This window comes from Uloborus diversus, chromosome 2, assembly GCF_026930045.1.
Source record: "Uloborus diversus isolate 005 chromosome 2, Udiv.v.3.1, whole genome shotgun sequence".
Lineage (NCBI taxonomy): Eukaryota > Metazoa > Arthropoda > Arachnida > Araneae > Uloboridae > Uloborus > Uloborus diversus.
The window spans coordinates 169310375-169332303 of record NC_072732.1 but is presented as its reverse complement, the minus strand read 5'-3'; the positions used below and the strand labels follow the sequence as shown (position 1 = coordinate 169332303).

General features: G+C 35.2%; 1 protein-coding gene across 1 annotated transcript in view; it reads left to right on the top strand.

The window, feature by feature from the left end:
• The window catches only part of LOC129216138 (iroquois-class homeodomain protein IRX-6-like), a 98203-nt gene that overhangs the window by 9491 nt on the left and 66783 nt on the right, over positions 1-21929 (top strand). The window contains exon 2 of the mRNA XM_054850295.1: positions 17636-17950. Within this exon, the coding sequence (XP_054706270.1) occupies positions 17636-17950 (315 nt within the window). The remainder of the gene's footprint in view (positions 1-17635; positions 17951-21929) is intronic.

Here is a 21929-nt window from a genome sequence, read left to right as displayed (position 1 = left end):
AAATCTATAGTAGATAAGTTGTAACATTTATTTCAAACATCACCAAGAAACGCCTGAAAATAAAATGATAAATTACGAGTAAAACGTAAGCAAAAAACTTCAAAATAAAAATTGAGTTGCAGGTAGCTGCCAAACAAGAGCTTTTAACTCCTCAGCCGATGAGGACTTCAGCATGGATTTATGAGTTTTTTTTTTTTTTTTTTTGTTTTTTTTTTTTTATACATGCAACTTTTTTTTTTGTTTCATATCTTTCCACTTTTAAATTAGACAGATTCATGCAATATGCGAATAAATATCTTTCCAATTCGGAAATAGCCTGCACACTTTCTTTAAAATCTGGGAAAGGAGTAGCAGAGTCGTGATTGTTTCTGCTACCGCGATGGCAGTTTTTTAAAATTACACCGGTTCCAAATCTGCACAACAATTAGTTTTAGTATTTAACGTAGCCTGCTTGAGCAAGAATTTCCAACGAAAATGGCATACAACTGTTTTCAGACTTCAAAAAACTTCTTCGCCGAATATGAATGGAATTGTGAAATATACTTTTCAACGATTGTAAAAAACTTTTTCTAATTCCAAAAAAAATACCGCTTTATTTGAAGTAAATTAGTAACATAGAAAGGGAGAAATTGGTGTTCTTTAAATTTGCCTTTCCTACAATTTGTTTAGATTTTTGAGTATATATATATGAATTTTTGCGTAACTATTTCCGGTAAATAAATTTGAAAATCTTCAAGATACATTTACTCACGCCTAACGGTATTCAAGCTTGAACGAACAAACGGTCAAGCGACTTTCCTTTTTCAATTCCAACCCAAGTGGATATTCTAAACAAAGTGGGGAAAATAAGTTTAAGATTAATATTTTCTACGTTTTCCTTTGCTACATTTTATTTATTCATTCGCTTAGTTTTTTAAGTACATACATGAATGGTTGCTTATTTACTTCTGATTAACATATCTAACAAGCTTAAAGATGCATTTACTTCAAACGGCATTCACATTTTAAGGAAACTTGAAATACTTCTAAACGGCCATGCCACTTCCCTTACTCAATTCCATCCCAAGTAGTCGTTCTGAGTATCGTGGGGAAAGTGAGTTTTAGATTAATATTTTTCAATTTTACACTGCGATTTTAAAAAAAGAAAAAGGTTTGCTTAGTTATTTAATACTTTTGTTTATTTATTTTTGATAAATAAATCTGAAAAACCTACAGGTGCACTTACTCCAAACGGTATTCAAGCCTTTAATGATTCTTTAAGTACTCCTAAACGGTCAAGTCACTTCGCTTATTCGATTTCATCCCAAGTGGTCACTCTAAACAAAGTGGGGAAACCACACACAAAAAGGGGCATTTCCTAACACGCTAATTGGTCTCCGGACCGATCATCTGGCGCGTCAACCCCTGTTAGCACAGCTTCCACCCCCGCGGCCCCTAGCGGTAAGGGGGTTAATAAGGTCAAGGAGCGTCGGCCATTGTAGCTGACCACTAGACCGTGAAAGAGGGGCGCACGCGCATGCGCCGGCCACCGCTCGAGATCGACGATTGCAGATGGAGGTATTGACAGAGATGACCGTAGAATTGAAATCGTCACGTGCGGAGCGCTAAAAGAGTGCAGCTGATGATCATGGCGTAGCACGGGATGACAAATTTTGCTTGCTGTCTTTTTTTTTTTTTTTTTTTTGCCAGAGGCTTGTTTTTAATTTAAATTTTTATAGTAAACTTGAAAAAATCTCAATATTTTTACTCTTTGTGACGTTTTTCTCTGCCGTTTTATTTTTAATGGAAGCTTCAGAAAATTAAGAACATGCAAAATCAATATCGGAGATATTCCTTGCAATGGATACAAGGTTGTTCATATACATATATATAGGAAGGTGAAGCTTTGAATAGCAATAATAATAACGTGCCACAGCAGTGCATATTAGTGATTAAAAGCAAACAATGTTTAAAGATATTGACAGATAAAAAAATAAACTGTCTGTTTCTTTTTTTTATTTTTATTATCTTTGTTTATAGCAGAGAAAAATTTCTTAATTAAGGTTGAAAAAAAAAATTTTTTTTCAAAAAAAAAAAAAAAAAAAGTTGACTTTGATATAAATACACAAATGTATTATTAATCGTTTGACGCCATCTAGAATAACAAGCAAGCTGTCACTGAAACCAATACTTTTAACATAGCATCTCAAAAGACTTTTAACAAATTCCAGCTTTAAAATTATGATTTGCTGCATTATGGAAAAACATCAGCTCAGAATTTTGTGAAACGCTTTGCTGTTGCAGTTGCTTGTATCACTTGCTGGACATCATAGCAAATCCATGAACCCGTAACTGAAGAGCTAAGATAAATCAGGACACTTAAGACTCATATCCAACTTTGTTAATGCGTAGTTTCATCAAGAATTGGTGAAACTCAAAGTGTTTCAAACAGAATGGTCCACCAATGTAGTCCAAAAGTTTGCAAAATAAGTTGTTTAATATAGATTTTCCCGCTTAGTCTGCATTTCTTCCTTATATTTGCATTCAGCGTGCTTTGATTTTCACTTCTATCCTTTTGGTTTATAATGATTGCTTAACAGTTTTCCCCCATCTGTTTCCAAGAAGCAATCTCTGCGTGACTGTGTTATGCAGACACTTCGCCACCGCGCAGTCTCTGCGACAGATAACACACGCTATCTCGTGTAGACATCGCGGCAAAAAAAGGTCTTAAAAGGTTGACACGGACGGCAAGGTCGCAGTTGACAATTCGAAGACGCCCATTTGAATGTCCTTCTCCCAGCTCAATAAAATAAAGATAAATCAGTTTTACTATCGCTTCGATTTACAAGTCTCTGCTTAACAAACTAACGGCTTCGAGATAGCGGATCCCCACGGGTTGATGGATTGGGCGACAACAAGCATCCAGCCTTTTCGATCCTCATTTTAGAGATTAAGATTCAACGCGAGAAGAGCTTTCTGAAGGAGAGGGGGCAGCGAAGAAGAACCTCTCGAGTGAGATAAAAATCACGTGGAGGGTAGGTCTCCGAGCTCAGGTAAACACACCTAATTCGAACTGGCCTCCCGCCGCCGACATTTGTTGCAGTAATTGTCCAGAAAGTCTCCTGTACGTAGGTGGTCTCCCGCAGAATCCTCCGCAAATCTTTGTTTTGGAAAGGCTGGTGGTGTAAAACAAATGAGAAAACCAGCCGGAATGAGGGGAAAAATTTTATCGCTTGTTTGCCCGTCAGTTGAAGATGTGGCGCCAGACTCTACGGGCCTGCTCCATATTTATACTTCTACGTCGAGTGTGTTGTTCAAACAGAGTTTAACCCAAGATTTAATCTTCTGTTTGAGAATGGGACTATCTAATAGGGCAAGAGCAACCAGGTATCTCACAAATCACTGTGTTGAATGCAAAGAAAGGGGATTTCCCCTTTCTTTTGTTCTTGAAAAAAAAGTTTAGAAAGCTTTTAGTGCCCTTGTAAATGCATATAAGGCTTCTGTCACATGCTTAATCCTGTTGGAGACATAACAAATTGGATGTGAGCAAAAAGCTGAAAAAAACAAAATTCATCTCCAACTAGCTAGTGTTTCTCTTACATTTATACAAGGGATTTGTTTTTCTTGGCGTGAGCACAGCTTCCGCTGGAAGGCATGCTCAATGCATGATTTACATTACTCGAAATGTGGAAACAGTTTTATAATTTAATTTTTTTGGCTTCAGATTGAGATGTTTCAGCAAATCAATCCGGCTTTTTTTTTGGATTTATTTCCAAAAAAGAGCTGTTGGAAGTTTTAGTGAATATTAAACTGATTTCTAAGTCCATTGTTTCGAGTTCTACAGCTCTTTTTGAAAGTCTGCTAAATTAATTAAAGTCTGCTTGATTTTCAACTTTTCAATCCACATAGTTTCTAGCGAATCATTCAGTTTCCACTGAATAATTTTAGATTTTTTGCATAAGTTAAAGGCCAAAATAAAACTAAATACTACTTAACCTTATTTAGAAAAAAAATCTGTTCTGCTAGAACACTTGGAAAATTTGAATCTGATGAACAAGGTTTATTATGATGGTAAAAGATGAAAGGAAAATTACAACACTCTGTGATCAAAGACGATTAGATATTTGTTAGAATGCAAATATTGCAAATTGTTCAGCTGTTCTCATTCCTTTGGCACTTCTTTACCTTAATTCTAACACAAAAATCGAAATTTGATCTTTCGGGGAACCTTTTTCATTATCATCGGAAGTTAAGTGCATGTCAAACAATAGTCAGATATCATCAAACATGATAGATGGAATGTACTATTTTGGTATCATCTCGATGAAAGGTTAACTTACGGCACAGACTGTTGGGTTCCTTGCTGACTGATAGTACAGGTTGAGTCTTCTTATCAAAAGTGTACAACCCACGCTGAAGTCCTATTTCAGCAATTTTATCAGAATCAGCAAATGAAATTTCCAGTCTGTTTGAAAAGTATATATATATATAAAAAAAAAAACTGAGAAAATTGATTGCGTCAGACTTGTCCCCCAGCTCACATCGTAGATAAGAATCATCACTATCGCTACGGTAACCATAGCAAAGCGTTATTAGGTGAGTAGCAGGAACAGATAACGTCATCAGGGCATTTGTGACGCGTCACCGAATGTCGCATCACTTCAATTTTCTGTGACATTCTACTTCTTTTAGTATGCCGAGGGGAAATAAAGTTTCGTCCAATTAGGAATTAACGATCAAACAAACTAGGAGTGTCTTGTTAAATTGAAGGCCAACAGATGCCTTTTTTCCCATTAGTGTCAACATGGGCTTTCTCTGCTCTATAAAAAAGCAAATAAAGTGTGGAACTTTGCAGTGGCAGTTCATTTTTCTATAGTCCAACGAAATTTCTTTCCTAGATAAGTGTTAGATTACATCTAGAGCTCTGTCTGTATTACTAAATTACAACGCAAACAAACTAAGATACAATCAATAAGGACTTAAAATATTCCCACTATACGTAGTTTTTCAGATTACACCTAGTAGCATTGTGTTTTACTGTTAAACTGGACAAAAATGTTTTGATGTGGATACATTTTCGCTTTAACCCGAATAATCCAGTCCTCAAAAAAAGAGCATTGAAGATTGACCCAATTTTTATTGGCAAAACTTTTCTACCTGCTTCTGAAGATAAGATACATGATTAAAGTACTATTTTTGAGTAAAGTTAATTTCCTGTAAGTAATTTGTACAACAGATTTGTTTGACGGGTTTAAGATGTCAAAAGAAATTGTGCATTTGGTTGTTAGTTTCGACGCACAACAATCTGTGACGCGTAATCTTAAATCATGAGATTTCTTTCAACCCACTTCCAGTGTATATTTGAGATTACCTATAGTTTCTGTAACGTTTCATTTAACACTCATGGGAAAAAAAAACTTCAATCCAGTCTTTTTAACCCTTAAGTGGTGACGTGAGAAGTTTTACTCCTGAAGAAATGGACTTCGACATTCAAACATTTTGTAACGTTTGCATAACGTCATTTTGCATTATGTAAACGCTACAGATTGATAACTTTTCATGTTTTTTGCCATATTGTGATTAAAATAAAGGAAAATCTGGCAGTGCAATGTCGGGTGCGTATGGTGAGCGAGGCCGAAGTCCATTAAATTTTTCCATGACTCGTCTTGAGCGGTGTGACATAATTGCATTTCAGAATCACGCCTTTTGTGTTGGCAATCGCTGAAATGTAATCGCCCAACGTTGTAGAATTTGACTTCCCCTTGCTACTGCACTAGAGTACATTTAGCGAGAAGTGATAGTAGAAGCAAACAAAGCAACGTGACACTTGGCGATACCCCTGTCTGCTTGGCCCTGGGAAGATTGAAAGCAGCGCCAATCAGATAAGCGAAATGTTCATTTAGGAAAATCCCCAATTCAATGCGCAATTCATGAAAGTGGCAAATGTTGGCGCCAAACAGAAACACACGTTGCTTACTTCCGCTATCATTTTTCCCTAAATGCACTAAAGTGAAAAAAAAATTGAAAGTTTGCCTAGTGCCCAAAATGCTATCTCCAGATATTTTGCTCCAAAAACATTCATTTGATATTTAACGATCAGTCATTGGTAATTTGCTCACTACAGGGCAGAAGGATGGTGATAATGGGTGTAATTACATCTGTGATAAGAATATAAAACTTGGTAAATATTTGTTTGTTAGGAAAAAAAAAATACTTTCTGGACCTACTAATAATTAAAACACATTTGAGTAATTTCAATACAAATATTATTTAATGACGAAACAAATACTTCCGGGGAAAAAAAAAAAGAAAAACACGTAAATGCTTTCCTATCTTATGGATACATCAAGTTTGAGAACTTGATGAAGCGGAAGAAAATATATTAATCCCTTGTTGTAATATCGAAGCTGACACATTTTTAACAAAGTGACATTCAGGAGAGCTTTCAGCAGTTACGCCCTTGAACTCGTTTAAATTAGACCTAACCAGAGAGAATGAGTGAATGAGTATTGGGAGCGAACACAGGAGAATGTACGCCATCAGTATGCGAAACGCGAGAGACAGACAGAGAGAGGGAATTACAAAAATCCTTTCCATCCACAAATGAGCCTTGAACTCTACAGCACAGCTTGTTTACAAGCAGCCCGATTTATACACATATATACAGAGAGATATGTACATAGGTTGTTTTTCTTTCTCCTTCGGAGTGATTTTAGTTACTTGCTTCACTGACTCCTAACATAATGTCGCCTTTTTTTTCGAAGTTCATTTTCTTTCTCTAGTCTTCCATAAGTGGCGAGTCCCTTTTAGGAAACGCGTCACGCGTGGATACGCACTGGTCGTGCTTCCACAAAACAAGGCAATTTCAAACCTCGGTTCCGGCACGGTTGCAGTGAAGATGCTTTGTGTTCGCTAGTTAGTTACAGTTAATCTCGGATGGGCCCCCCTCATACGTAGGTTTTGAGTTAATATTTGACTCGATAAAAATTCTAACAGTCGTGCCCGTTCATAGCAAAGTCGGGGGGTAGGTGGCAAATTTATGGCTATAACGAGTCACAAGAAAACCCCGATTTTACGTTTTTCAAGGGACTGGGGTAAAAAACGTTAAATACGGGAAAAAGTAAAATATGGCAAATACAGTGAACGTCGGTTAATTGAATCAGCGGTTAGTTGAATCAGCCGCATCAATGAATCAAAGTGTCAAAAACAGAATAAAATCCAGCTTTATTGAATTAGCCGCTTTAATAAATCAGCCGCTTTATGGAATCAAAGCAGTTTAGAACAAACATAATTCATATAAGCGGCGGCTACATAGATAGCCAAAATCAAATAGAAAAAAAAAACTATAGGTAGTAAAGATAACTCTTTCAAAAGGTATAATGTCTTATATTTTATGAAAACAACATTATTGTAGATATTATCCTTCTCACAGTCACAATTTCACAACCCTCTCTCAAACTAGAAAAACGCTCTTAAAGGTATGACCGGTGAAAATTGCTTTACATTTGAACGAAGCAATTGTCTATTTGTTGATATTTTGATCACTGAAATTTTAACCCTAACTCCAGTGGATTAACCCTAAACAGCGTCATTGTTGACCACTTTTTCGTTTCTTCATTCCCCCGAAATGACACAGTCTTACCAGTAAAAATAGTTAAGATACCGGATCGAGTTCAGCCTTGTCACAATAAAGCCTTTCCCTGCATGTCAAGCATTACCAAAAAATGGTATCAACTTATCATGCCGCGGCGCGAGTTTCATTGTTGATGACGTCAGGAGCGTAATCATTGGCTATTTTTTATATATATATATATATATATATGAGGATTCTGACATCATTATGACAACCCACAAGGGAAAATTTTCCAATTTATTCAATTTTTATTTTAAATATTTTTTAATTTGGAAAAGTATTTTTTAATAAATTGGCATAGTGCTCAGAACAGTACTTAAAGTCCCTCTTTTCGGGGAATATCTTTGCTTTTTCAGCATCATTAGGTCATAGACTCAAGCAAAAAAACGTTCATTCAAATGATCTTCAAAGTAGTCAAAACATAAAAGCGGGTCTTGTTCGCACGAAAGTCACACCTGCTTTGGCAAATGAAGAGCCGTTTTTACAAAGGAGGGGTTGGCGAAATGCCTGCATGTCACGATATTTCCGTACAGGCGACAGCTTACAAGCGCCTTCGAGTAGTAGTGGAACATGAAGCGGAGTTGGTGCGGAAGTATAGATTATAGGGTTGGCTCGCCATTTCGGAAGTCAGCAGTTGCAGATCAAGGCAGAGATGAAACAACACACTTTGAAATTATATTCTCAGTAAAAGTTGAAGGGTTTGTTTTACTGGTGATGAAGTTGGGGGTGTGGGGCACGCCTTTTCCGAAATTTTGGCTTATTATTGTAAGTCTGATGGAAATGTAATGGAAATTGGTATCAAACTATATTTTTTGCAAACAACGTTTTTAAAATTTCATGCGGTATAAGTAATCTGAATGACTGAGCTATTTTGCTAAGCAGCATGCTACCATCATGACACCTACCTTATCAAAAGATGCGTTCAGTCAAATATTCTCTCCACAACTATAGCACTAGGTTAAACTTTTGGAGCGCATTAAATCATTTAGCAGATGTGAAACTTTATTCAAATGTTTAGTTGTTGTATTTCTTGTTCTGCAAATCAAATAAATAAATAAATAAATAAATAAAAATAAAAGTAATGCACTATTGTCACAGAAATAGAATTTATGAAAAGTTGCACAGGAAATTTTACTGATGTAACAAACCTTTAGAAGTTGCATGTAGTGATTTCTAAACTACACGATAAATTATTTTCACAATTTTAAAGGTATGTTTCAAAAATCATAAAGAATATTAAACGTACCTAGTTGTCCTTTATGTAATTTACGAAACATGAGACGTTTTATCCGCATAAAATTGAAAAGGGAAACTAATAATTTTTTGATAAACATTGTGCACGGGTTTCAGTATGAAGAATCGTAATGTAAAAGTAAGCACATAGTATGTAGGTCAGGACAAATTACATTACTAAAGCAAGAGATTTAAAAAAAAAATCAATAAAAAGCAATGGTTTTTAAATTCCAAACCTAAAAGAAAATATTTTCGAAACAGGAATTACTTAGACTTAGCCATAAAGTTTTTGGCATTTGCAATAAAACAATTCAGTGCAAACTGCCAATACCAGTTAATACTTTTGAACGATTGCTTCTCAAAAAAAAAAAAAAAAAAAAAAAAAAAAAAAAGAACTATTTACTATAATAATACATAGAAACTTTGATACAATAGACAATATTACGTAATGAATTTTTATCATGTTGATATTAGCTCATATGTGTGTAACAATGATAATTCAACCTGTCGCATAAATTTATTTTATTCATCCAATTAGCATTGGTAAATTTACGATGAAAGTTTTTAACTGTAAAGAGGCAAAAGAAATGCATTTTTAGCAATATGCTATAATGTTAAGTACAGTTTCAAAAAAAAAAAAAAAAAAAAAAGAATCAAGGTTTTTATTCGATTAGTGTGGGTATGAAAGCACTTCTGTTTAATATAATGGCGGAGTTTTCTCTCAAAACGGATTTGCACTTTCATTTTTTGAATTGTTCCAAGAAATTGGTCATGAAAGTCCTTGTTCTTTCTTGGATTTCTTTCTCAAAGGAGAATTAAGATAGTTTCGTCATCAGAAGTTGCGTACTTCGCGAAAGAAATTGAAAACAACATGATCCTCCCTCGAAAAAATTATAAATTGAAGATGCGTAGATTGGTTTAAAACATTCATAATGTTTATTCAAATCAGAGTGCTATTTTTTTACGCTCAAAAGTTGCGATACTTGAAAAGATTAGATTTTTATAATTTCGAATTTCTCACGTTATATATTCACCAACGAAGGACAACAGGAAATTAATTATAGTTTTCGATTTTAACCTTTTAGTTTAATTTTTCAATTAATAATCACCATTAAACTCAAAGGAATTGAGTGTCCTTCATCAGCAACGATAATCCAAAGAAATATACAAATTCAGAACTCGTGTGAATGTTTACAACATTAGTCTAAAAGAAAATGCTGACTCAATACCGGTCATTCTCAGTCCTCAATTCAGCATTAATCACCAAGCAGAATACAAATTATTTCGAACACTTCAATGGGTTTAACTAATTATCACTCAAACGCTTTCAAGTGCGAAAACATAAGCTCACATTTCTTTAAACTCGCCTTGACAGCTAGCTGACTGAATTTCAGTTCTTAGCAGATTTATCTAAATTATCTCACCAACAACAGAATGCATCAACCTCCAGTGAGCAATTAGATGACCTGTTGAGCAAACAGGAACAATTTCGAACGTCATTTCTAAAGCGATTTCAAAGCGCTGGCATTCGCTTTCCCCCGCTGCTCATTATTGAATTGTCACTCAATCCTTCTCTGTATGAACGTAGATTTTACATATAATTTACCTTTTGAAGCAGACCTGCAAGTGAAGCCTGGATACTAGATTTCGTGCCAACGCCATCAGACAGCGCGTGATTTCGTGGACAATGGCCGGCTCAGATACCTCACTGCAATTTGAAGAAGTTTGCCATTTTCTTTTTTCATTGCAAAGTTCTCTAAATGATTTTGATCCGGCCACCATTTAAAGGCAGCCTCCTTTAAAATGTGTCTAGAATCTTCATTACCATTTCCATTTGCGCTATTCTTTTTCCCAGCTCTGAATTTTGTGGGTGGGCACAGAGTTCATACAAATCGCACGAGTTCTAACCGCCCCCTTTGGACATATCTGCACCACCCGCGGTATTTATCCGCCTTGATGGAACTTCATTATGAATTTTCAGTTGTTTCTTACCCTACTTAGAACATTTAAAAGCAGTTTCGGTATAAAATTAACTGAAAAGTAGAATTGGCTGAAAGGGGGTCAGTCGGTTGTTTTTAAAAGCTGCAAATTATGCAACTGATTACTTTCCGCCAATGTCATAAACGTTCAAGGAAATACTCATTTCTATTATGTGTTCATTGTTCAAAACAATTTGATAATGCAATGTATTGGTCTGAAACCACATATACTTTGCAAAAATTCTTAATTTTTTTTAAATTTATTGATAATGGAATTATAAACTATTAAGGCCTAATGTAAAACACCTTACATAAACTACATATATGAAGCAGAGGATATGTTCATTTGTTTTAAAAATGACAAATATCAAACATGAAAGCCATTTTTGCATTAAAACTTCAAAGAACGCTTAAACTTCTGCTCTTTTATAAACGAAAGAAACATACGAAATGACGATTTTACTCATACTGCGAACGATTGTACTGAATCTCAATCTTTATAATATAGGATACTATTAGTTATAAAGAAACATAATATACCTGAATATATTCTAGATCAACGTTTACCTAGGTGGCGCTTTGTAAATGAAGAATCTTTAAACGGAATATTATTGAGCAAGCACTAAATGTATTATACGAAAGATCAGATTGCATTTCTTTTTCGTCGTAATAATTCTTAACATTTAATCAGTTCTTAAAACTAATAGCTTTTAGATTCTGCAATGTGATATACCTTTTTCTTTAATGTCTGATTTCTTTTTAAATAGTTACATTGTGTTATTACACGTTTTCGTACATGGTCAATGTAAATGTAATTTCACTAAAAGTAATATATACTATATACAATTTTTTCTTACTCGGTGATATCCTAAAATTTTGACATTCAATTTAGGGTTTCCTGTTTCTATGGTTTAATAAGGTCTTCGTCCTGCTAGAACCCTTCATAGATCATCAGCAAGGGCGCAAGAGCTGTCTCATTATTATCGGCAACGGTAACAGACATGCTTAAGACATCGCTCTCAGATTAACTACGTTTTCTGAGCCTATTAACGTGTTTAGAATTTTAAACTATTTTTCTCTCATGCAACTACATCTCATCCAACGTTTGGCTGCTTCTAGATCCTCTGAATCAGTTAATTTTGTTTTTATTTGCTCAATTTCGAAAAAAGTCCAACCCACCAGTAACAGACACTGACAATTCTGATGCCACCCGTAACAGATAGAATGATGAAAGGATGAGTAACGGACATAATTATCCTTTTCTCTTTAAAATGTGCAAAAGTTTATTTTTAGATCTGAAACCTTATTAAATTCAAATGAACATGAAACACCGGCAGACCTCGTGGTAGCTGTTCATAACCTTCCACCACTGCCTTGTAAATACCAATTGGCTCAGTGGACCTCCAAGTCTTATTTTGAAGACTTAAGCTGGAACATGTCCAATGCCGCAACAATTCAGCGTGGCTCGCAGTATCATTGGCCAAGAACAAGCCTTTCCTCATCTGGAGCTTCATTAAAACTGAGTTAGCAAAGGAGAAAAGAGAAGCCTCGGCTATATTCTTCTAGAATACACGACCGTATTAATGTTCAACACCATGAATCATAACCGTCGAACAGCGGCTCTTTCGTTTAGGGCCATTATAGAACGAGGGACAGCGACCGTTAAGGAAAACCTAATAATCACCCTCCCCCGAAACGGCAAAGACAATAACATTCCAAAAGTCGGAGTCTTTAAAGCACCAGCGAAATCAGCAGATAAGTGGAAAAGGTTTCCGCCCCCCCCCCCCCCCCCCCCCCACGGCCCTTTTAATAGGCGTCACCCCTCCCGCTGCGAAATCTTTAATTAGGGTAATTATAAGTCCTCTGGATTTCCATCCAATGAAGGGGAGGGGTGGGATGATCTTCGAAACTCATTTTTGATGTCGAAGAATGGTGAATCTGCTTTTTAAAAAGGTCCGGGATTGCTTTCGTAGGATGCGAGTGTTTCTCCCAATAATGAAATACCAATTCGCAGAAATTAAGAGGCAACACTAATAAAGTTTAAGTCGCAGTAAAATTATCAGTATTATTATTTAAATTGGAACTAAGGTTTGATAGTTGGAAAGTTTCTTTTACTTCGATCGCACAAAATAAAAATGTTCACGCGCTTGAAATAACGATTGGAGATTAGTAAATCATAACAAGTTCAAATTGAAGTTGGCCTATTTAATTTGAGCAATAGTAAGGATTTTTTTCAACAAAGATATTAAGACATTTATTATTAGGTTTTATAAACTGTACGGGTGCATATATATATATATATATATATATATATATATATATATATATATATATATATATATATATATATATATATATATATATATATATATATATATATATATATATATATATATATATATATATATTATTGTTAAAATTCGACTGTTATGAATTTTGATATGATAGTTTTCATTTATGTCAAAAAAACCCAGCCGACAGAGGGTTTATCTTTAAATATAATTTTTTGACCCAGTTCTCAGTTTTGCAGTCAGTTTAAATTGCATGGTTATTATTATTATTAATGCGTTTATGTATTTCACAGAATGCATCAGGATTCATCCTGTTCGTTGCATTCCCTGCCGAGGTAGCTCAATCGGTAAGGTACCGAACACGTGCCTAAAAGGTAACGGGTTTTGATACCAGCCTATATCGAACACCTTCCGTGTACGTTAATGGTGACTGGTGCAAGTATAATCTGCCATGGTTTCAAAGTCCTCCGATTTCCCCCAATCGATATTTAGGGGCTACTCGACACCTTGTCTGGATTTAAAAAAAAAAAAGTGAGCTGTCTTCGGGGCCTCATTTAACCGACAAAATTATTTGTGGTGGTTAGCACGGGAGCCCCTCGGATGTAGTGTCCGTAGTATTCCAAAAATGAGACAATATTAATGAATACCATTTGTGGAATGTTGTTAGTAAAGCAACAGATGTATACAACTAAACGCAGTTAGTTGGTCAAAAACTAATAACAAGAAAGAAGTTTGCCAAGAACATCAGGAAAAAAAAAGTCTACATACTACCTGTAAAAATTGTTACTTACTGTAGCTGAAAGATAAAAATTAAATGACCAAAATAAAAAAAAATAAATAAAGCATAATTAAACATTAATGATTTAAAATAAAAGCTGCAAGTCTTTAGATGTTGAATACGTCAGTGTGACTATAAAGAATTCTTAGTTCATTTAGAATATAATTTTTCTATCACAAAAAGATAAAATAATTGCCGCCACAAACTGGAAGACGCATATTTTCGCCACTCAAATTTTTATTGCATGGATCGATGACGTCAGATTCAAAGTCAGTCGGCGTGTGAAATATACTTTGGTCATTGCTTTATGAATATAATATTGATCAAACTTTTAACAATGTTAATTTTCGTATCCCTAATTTTTTGCGATCAATACTTTTTTTATGATACTTCCGAATTCGTTACGACAGATTTATTATGAAGCATTAGATTTATCCAACATGAAAAGAACTGACAACTCAATTCATGTTTAATTTCAAAATGCTAAACAATGCTTGCTATAAATTTAAATCTAGACCACTTATTATAACAAAGCTAATAAACTATGAATAAATTTTCTTTTCCTTGGTCTTTATTGAAAAATAGTATTTTTGTTGCATGCTTCTTACTTGAATTTGTTTTGTTATCATTTTTTCTCGTTTTGAGGTTTAGAGAGATGAAAAAAAAAAAAAAAACCTAGTGTATCTTAAGTTTTTAATCTATAAGAAATTAGTCAAAATGAATACTAATTATACGGCATTTTGCGTAATGATTATTATACGGAATGATGTTATTGTTACTGATGATTTTTTTTTCAGCGTAAAAATGATTTTGTTTATTAATAAACATTTGTTAATTAATTAAGATATTTATTTTTTTATACAAATGTATCTATTTGTATGTATGTGCGATATTATATATTTTCATCGAGTTCTTTGCCGTTTTTTGAATTAGATATTTAAATATATGTATTAATGGAAACTGTGCTGAAAATGTTGCAAAGTGAAAATTGATATATTCCCGACAATATGCCTATAGAATGCACTGGAGCGCGTGAGATACTGGATATTTTCAAAGAAAGCATTGGTCTCCATACTTTTTTTTTTTAATGAGCGAAATCTTATGATTTTATTCATTTAAAATTTATCACAATAATGAAAACCGCTCAGTTTTTTTTTTCGTTGCACAAATTATTTAAATAGTTTCTGCACAAATATGTACCAGACAGTATGCAGAGGTAAATTTATATCTTTTCATTTGTCAATTTATGCATATCACTTTTTTAAGGAGTCAAATAAAATTCCTTTTTAAAATGAAAAACTTATTTTTATAAACCTAGTACAGCTATGCTGTTTGCCACCAATTTTTAGGTAAATAATAATATGATTGAAATTTATTTAGTAAAACTACATCCGCTAAGGTATCAACTCACTGTTAGAAAATCAGGAAAACTTAAGGGTAACTATTGCTGCAAAAGGGAGTGTTTGAAGTACAGAGCATTTTTATTGTAAACTTTACCGGAAAAAGTAAGGATTGTTGCGCCAATTGGTACACCACGTGACTAATGGAGCAAAGCATATAATTTTTCATCCCCACTCTGTTGTGAAGCCCCAACCTGTGTGAATGTTAGAGAACCGATCTGCGAATTTAAGAATTCCAGTTTCGGACCCCGCTGATTGCATCTCGTCTCTTTCTTACTTAGCACAACTAGCCAAAGCCCTTTTTTTACCGAAAAGAATTTGTAGTCAAAAAGAATAATACAGGGATGCGTACTTTTTACCGCAAATTTTCAGGAAAATTTTTAACAGTAATGTATAATGCGATTAAGTGCAACTGCATGGGCTTGAAAGTTACTTAAAAAGTGTTCTCTTAGAAAAATACTGTTATGAAAAATAGCAAAACCATGCTTACGACTGTACCACGTGTTTTTTTCTTTTCTTTTTTTTAATTTTAAGAAAGAAAAACATGGTTATACGTGCTTTCATTTTTGTAATAAAAATATGTTTTCGACCGTGAAATGTTTTATCATTTATTCATTTTGGGCTCACTGTTTAAATAGTGTTCACTGAGTATTTAATTAGAAACTATTTGTTTCTTTAATGATTTTAATTTCTTTAATTTTTATTCCTTAATAACTTAAAAAGAAATACGGTTAACTACAGTAATTTTGTTATTACTGTTTGTTTCAATAATAAATATCGAACAATACAATAAATAAGCTGTTAAAAAACTAATACTAAATATTGTTAATGTTACTAACGTCTATTATTGAAGCTGTAAAGTATTTTTGCAGACATTGAGTGCATCAATAAAGCAAAAAAGACAGAGTTTAATTTTTCTGCTCTTTCCTGTAAAATAAGAGATGACATTCCTTTTTAAAAACAGAATATTACACGTCTATGTTAAATATTTTTTTACTATACTTAAGCACTATTGTTTTCTATATTTACGTACATGTACTTAAAAACGTCAATTAACGTGTAAGTGCTTAATTGTTTAAAGCTAATATCATTTTATTCATTTGCTATTATTGTTATCTACCAAATTTTACCAAAATTCTAGTGATTATTTGCTTTATATATTCGCTTATTTCTTTTGCACTGAAAAAGACGTTCCTTTTAACGCCGAAATACGTGTCTGCAGTAATCTGCAATGTGCTATTTGACATTGATTTTTCTTATTTTACTTTTTATGCATAAGGTATTGATTTAAGTCACTTATATTGCTTTATGTCAAATATTTGATGTCTTATTATTTAATGAGTTACTTTTGTTCAAACTAATTAATGATAAATAAATAGAAATAAACGTTTTGAAAGTTTATTAACACCCTTTTTGAATGGTTTAAATTGAAAAATGAAATGAATTTTAGGCCTGGTACCATATACTGTCCAATTTTTACCATATTTTGCTGCTAACTTGTGAATGTCATATCGAAATCTAATGAAATTATACACCATTCTTTGCACAGTCAACGAATCGTGTCATTTTTTTTGGTACAACATACCACAAAACGTTTTACAGTGTAACCATATTGACATAAATTTTGTATTCAAAAAAAAAAAAAAAGTATAGAGCCCAAACCTACATTATAAGGTGTTAGAGAACTCTTGAACTGATGAAGAAAATTATTTTAAAAAAAATAGGGTTGATACCTCATTTTTTTTATTTTGATAATTTTCCTCCCCATTCGTACAATATTAGCAAAGGGCATATAGGTGGCACTAACATCGAAAAATGAAAACGGTGCCTACGAATGAAAAAATTCCCTGGGGCGCCGTGAGGAGGGTTTAGAGTGTTAACATTCCAGAGCCTTTGGTCTTAACGCACGTTGCCAATTCTAATATGACAATTTATGTCTACATATGGACTACTATGGCAAAACTCGCCCCCCCCCCCCCCCTCCCGATGGAAAATTCGGACCTCACTAGTACCTGATTCGACGTTGAAAATCATCTGTATATATCTCCGCAGAATTACGAGAGGTGCATACGCAGAAGCGTATAAATGTTGTGGGAGAAAAAAAAAACTCTTTGAGATGAGGGTCAAAATAAAAAGTGAACCATGCAAAAAAAGTTGTTGATTGAATAAAATGAAGCAGATATTTATTTTTTAATGAATTTTCTTTATCTGTCTAAAACTTAACACCATAATGGCAGAAATGTATACCATGTGAGATTTTGATGCTATAAATGGAAGTGGTGCATATGTTTATTCATCCTGTTCATGCTTCTCTGCTCACACTTCTTTCTCCTATCTCGCAGTTGCTGATGGCCGGCCAGTCCGGCCAGCCCGCCCCAGCGTCCGGAACCGGCGGAGGAGCGGGTTCGGGCGGTGGCCAACCCTGCTGCGAGTCCGGCCGACCGGTGCTCACGGACCCCCTGACCGGACAGACGGTCTGCTCGTGCCAGTACGACGCGCAGTTGCTCGGCTACCAGCGCCTCGCCGCCTCCGGGCTCCCGGCCCTCAACGTGTACGGCACGGCGGCCGCTGCGGCCGCCGCCGCCGCAGCCGCCTACGGCTCAGAGCAGGGGTTCCTGCCGCTCTCCGCCGAGCAGTCGGCCTTCTACTCGCCCACGGTGAGTCTCTCCTTCTATTAAAAGGGAAACCCTTTTTACTTTGTCGAAATAATGGAATCAACTAAAAATGCAGGGGGTGGGTCAAGATGCTGTCCGTGGCGCAAGATCAGCGACGGAGTTAGGGGAGGGGGGGATGAGAGAGGGATCTACTGGGTCTCTTCATGCCATCAGAAGAAATCGATAAATTTCAGCGGTTCTTGAACAGTTTCCATTAAGCACAATTCTGCGCAACAAACTAGATAAGTGAGTACCATATAATAAAATTTTTAGCATAACAGCAGAATTAATTCACCCCCTCCCTCTTTTATTTTTTTCGTTTAACGTAGCAAGTGCTCCTGACTACATTGCTAACGTGATTGTTTTGTTGTAGTGCACTTTTGCAGTATGATCTAAAAGACACCTAAGGATGATTATCCCGTATTTGTCTCTTTTTAAAAGGGAAAACCTTTACTTGGTCGAAATAGTGGAAACAACTAAAAATGCAGGGGGTGGATCAAGACGCTGTCCGTGACGCAAGACCAGCGACAGAGTTGGGGGAGGGGGGATAAGAGGGTCTCTTTATACCATCAAAAGAAATCGATAAATTTCACCGGTTCTTGATTCTCTTGTGCTGAATGAACTACAATAAAATAAGCTCTGATATTTTTTGTATTTTAACAGCAGATTAATTTTTCCCCCTTTTATGCATTTAAAGGCGCAAGAACCCCAGATGACACTTGTAGCGTGATTGTTTTCGTGCACTGCCCTATTTGCAGTATAAACTATAAGACACCTTAGGATGATTATCCCGTATTTGTCTCTTTTTAAAAGGGAAAGCCTTTACTTTACTTGCTGAAATAATGGAAACAAAAAATGCAGGGGTCAAGACGCTGACCGTGACGCAAGCCCTGCGACGGAGTTGGGAGAGGGAGGGGGGGAAGAGATTGATCTACCGGGTATCTTCATACCATCAGAAGAAATCCATAAATTTCACCGGTTCTTGATTCTCCTGTGTTGAATGAACTGTTTCCATTAAGCACAATTCAGCACAACAAACTAGATAAGTAAGGTCATACAATAAAATAAGCTCTGATATTTTGAGTATAACAGCAGAATTCAGTTTCCCCACTTTTTTTGCGTTTAAAGGCGGAAGAGCCCCGGACGATACTTGTAATGGGAATGTTTTGGTGCTGCGGTACTCTGTTGCGGTATAAACTAAAAGACAACTAAGGATGATTGTCCCGTATTTGTCTCTTTTTAAGAGGAAAATCATTATTTTTTGAAAACAGAAAAATGCTGGGTCGGTCAAAGCTCTGTCCCCGATGCAGGACCACTGGCTGAGGGGGAGGGGGGACAAGATGAGGATTTACTGTTAGACACGGGACTCTTCACCATCAAAGGAAATTGATGAATTTCACCGCTTCTTGATTCTTCTCTGCTGAATGAACTGATAGCATTAAGCACAATTTAGCGTAGCAAACTAGGTAACTGTGGTTAAATTTTGCAATAGGCGCCTGATATTTTGAACACCAGCAGCGGAGTTCACTTTCTAAAATAAGTTTCATTGGTGCTTCATCGATAAACTTCAACGGTTCTAAACTAGACAAGTGAGGTGAAATAAAATAAAAAGCACTGATATTTTGAGCATGATAATGGGATTTATTTTTGTTTTCCACATTTAAAGAGCCTTATATGACATTTATCACATGAGTGTTTTTGTGCAGTGCAATTTGGGGGTAAACTCTCCAAATAAAGGAGTATTAACAATGATTGTCCCGTATTTGTCTCCTTGTAAAGGGAAAAATCTTTATTTTGTTAGAAAGTTGCGGGGAAAAAATGTGGGGGTGAGTCCGGACGCTGTCCCTGATGCAAAACTACTATCTGACGTGGGAGACTGGAAGGCAGAACATAAGAAAGCGACCTTCTGCATCTCTTCACCATCAGAGGCAATCGATAAAGTTCACCGGTTCTTATTCTTCTCTTCTGAGTGAACTGTTTCCCACTAACACAATTCATCGTAACAAACTAGATGAGTGAGGTCGAATAATAAAGTAAGAGCTGATATTTTAAGTTTGACTGAGGATTTCTGATTTTTTTTTTTTTTTTTTTGTGCTCTACTGAGCAACTCGACATTTATAACATGATTGTTTCGGTGCAGTGCGATTTGGGGGTAAACTAACGAAAGGATTACTAAGGATAGTATGTGTGGAATCAGGCAAAAATAAGTGGGTCAGATAAGATGGTACAGAACGATCTTTGTATTCTTTCTTCTTAAATTACCGTTGCAATGCCTGTACTAGGACCCGAGTTCATGTATTTTCGAATCGAATGCGTTACCGCTGCTACCACAAGTCGGAAAAATTTAACAGAATCGAAACATTTTTTTTTTTTCGGATACTGCTTATAAAATCCTTTTCAACAAAATGGTCTTTCTGAAAAATGGTCCTAAACCTTAGGCTAAAAATTTAACTTTTCTTTAAAATTAATTAAAACTTTATTACGCTCTTTATTATTGTTTCTTCATAAATTTATTCTTGATGTTTAACTTTCTGTAATGGATCGTTGACAAAACGTTAAATATGGCTTTAAATTCGCAAAAAGTAAACAAAGGTTATTATTCATACTATTTCTGCTTTATACTTTGAAATTTATTTCCTATTTATTTATTGCCCAATTAAAGACAGTAGACAAATCGCCAGGTTGGGTTTGCTTTTCGTTTCTTGTAACATGCTGTTTGTACATCTCTGTATTTTAATATGGAAATTTTTCTGTGAGATTATAATTTAAAACCTGTATTTTATTTCTGTATCTTCTGCTGTAAGTAAGGGCAGTCTTGATTGTTATAATAACAATAATTTAAATAAAACTCCGTCTAGGTTTTAACAGCAGTTTGGGATTTGGTAGCTGTCTCTGAAATATGTTGAAACCTTCCGTTTGATTTAGAAACAAAACTAGTATTTACGCTAAGAAATGGCAAATGTTGCAAAACGTGCCATTTTGAGAAATACTAGATCAGAAGCTCAAAGCATTTTTTTCACAAGATTAGTTCAGCAATATGCAGAAGTTTAACAGATTACAATGCGTGAACTTACTATTCAATTCGTAATTATTGATTTGTTTTGAAAAAATCCTTTTTTTTTCTCTCTCGGAACAACCGAGATAACCAGAAATGTGTGTGTGCCAGGACAATTTCCTTAACTAAGTGATAACATCTAACTCTGAACCAAATCTCAAAATAATTTCCACGAAATCCCTTAAAACGTGATTTATTTACTCCCGCCATTACACACATTAGCAGCACAGCAAAATTTAATCCTCATTGAACATTCAACATCCATTCAAGCGCATACGCCTCAAACGATACGATTGAAAAAGAACAAAAAACATCACCAAAGACCACTTCATTAACCAGAAGGTATAACATAGCGTCACGACATCTGTCCCTAGGGGGCAAGCGTTCCTTAATGTTACATGAATACCAGATAATGACTGGTTTAAAATTCACAGTGAGACTCTCCAAAACACTCGAGAATGTGGGTCGCAAATTGGGGTATCCGTTCCTCGGAATCAGAGCGTTTCGTGCTCCAAGCAACTCTTGCAAGTTGGCACACCGGGTCTTGTACCACAAAACGCCTGAGATCGAAGTGAGACCCTTCAATAACGAGCGATCGCCGCGGTTTACGTATGTGTGAACCATCAAGTTTGAAGGGTGTTTTTCAACGTGTGGAAGACAAAGTGGTTAATGCGGATCTTTTTTTTTTTTTTTTTTTTTTTTGAGTGATGACGAAATGCTTGCTTGAGGCTCAACTCTTTATGCTCTTTTTTTCCCTCCCGTCGCTTGTTTTTCGCTTTTACCTTCCTCCCCTCAAAAAGAAGAAATCATTCTTTCTATGTCATGTGTCTTAGTGTTACTCCGAGGCGACGATACTGTCTCTATAAAAATTTGGGTATCATTTTGCAAGCTCTTGTCATCCAGAAGATATGATGACAATTCTTTAAA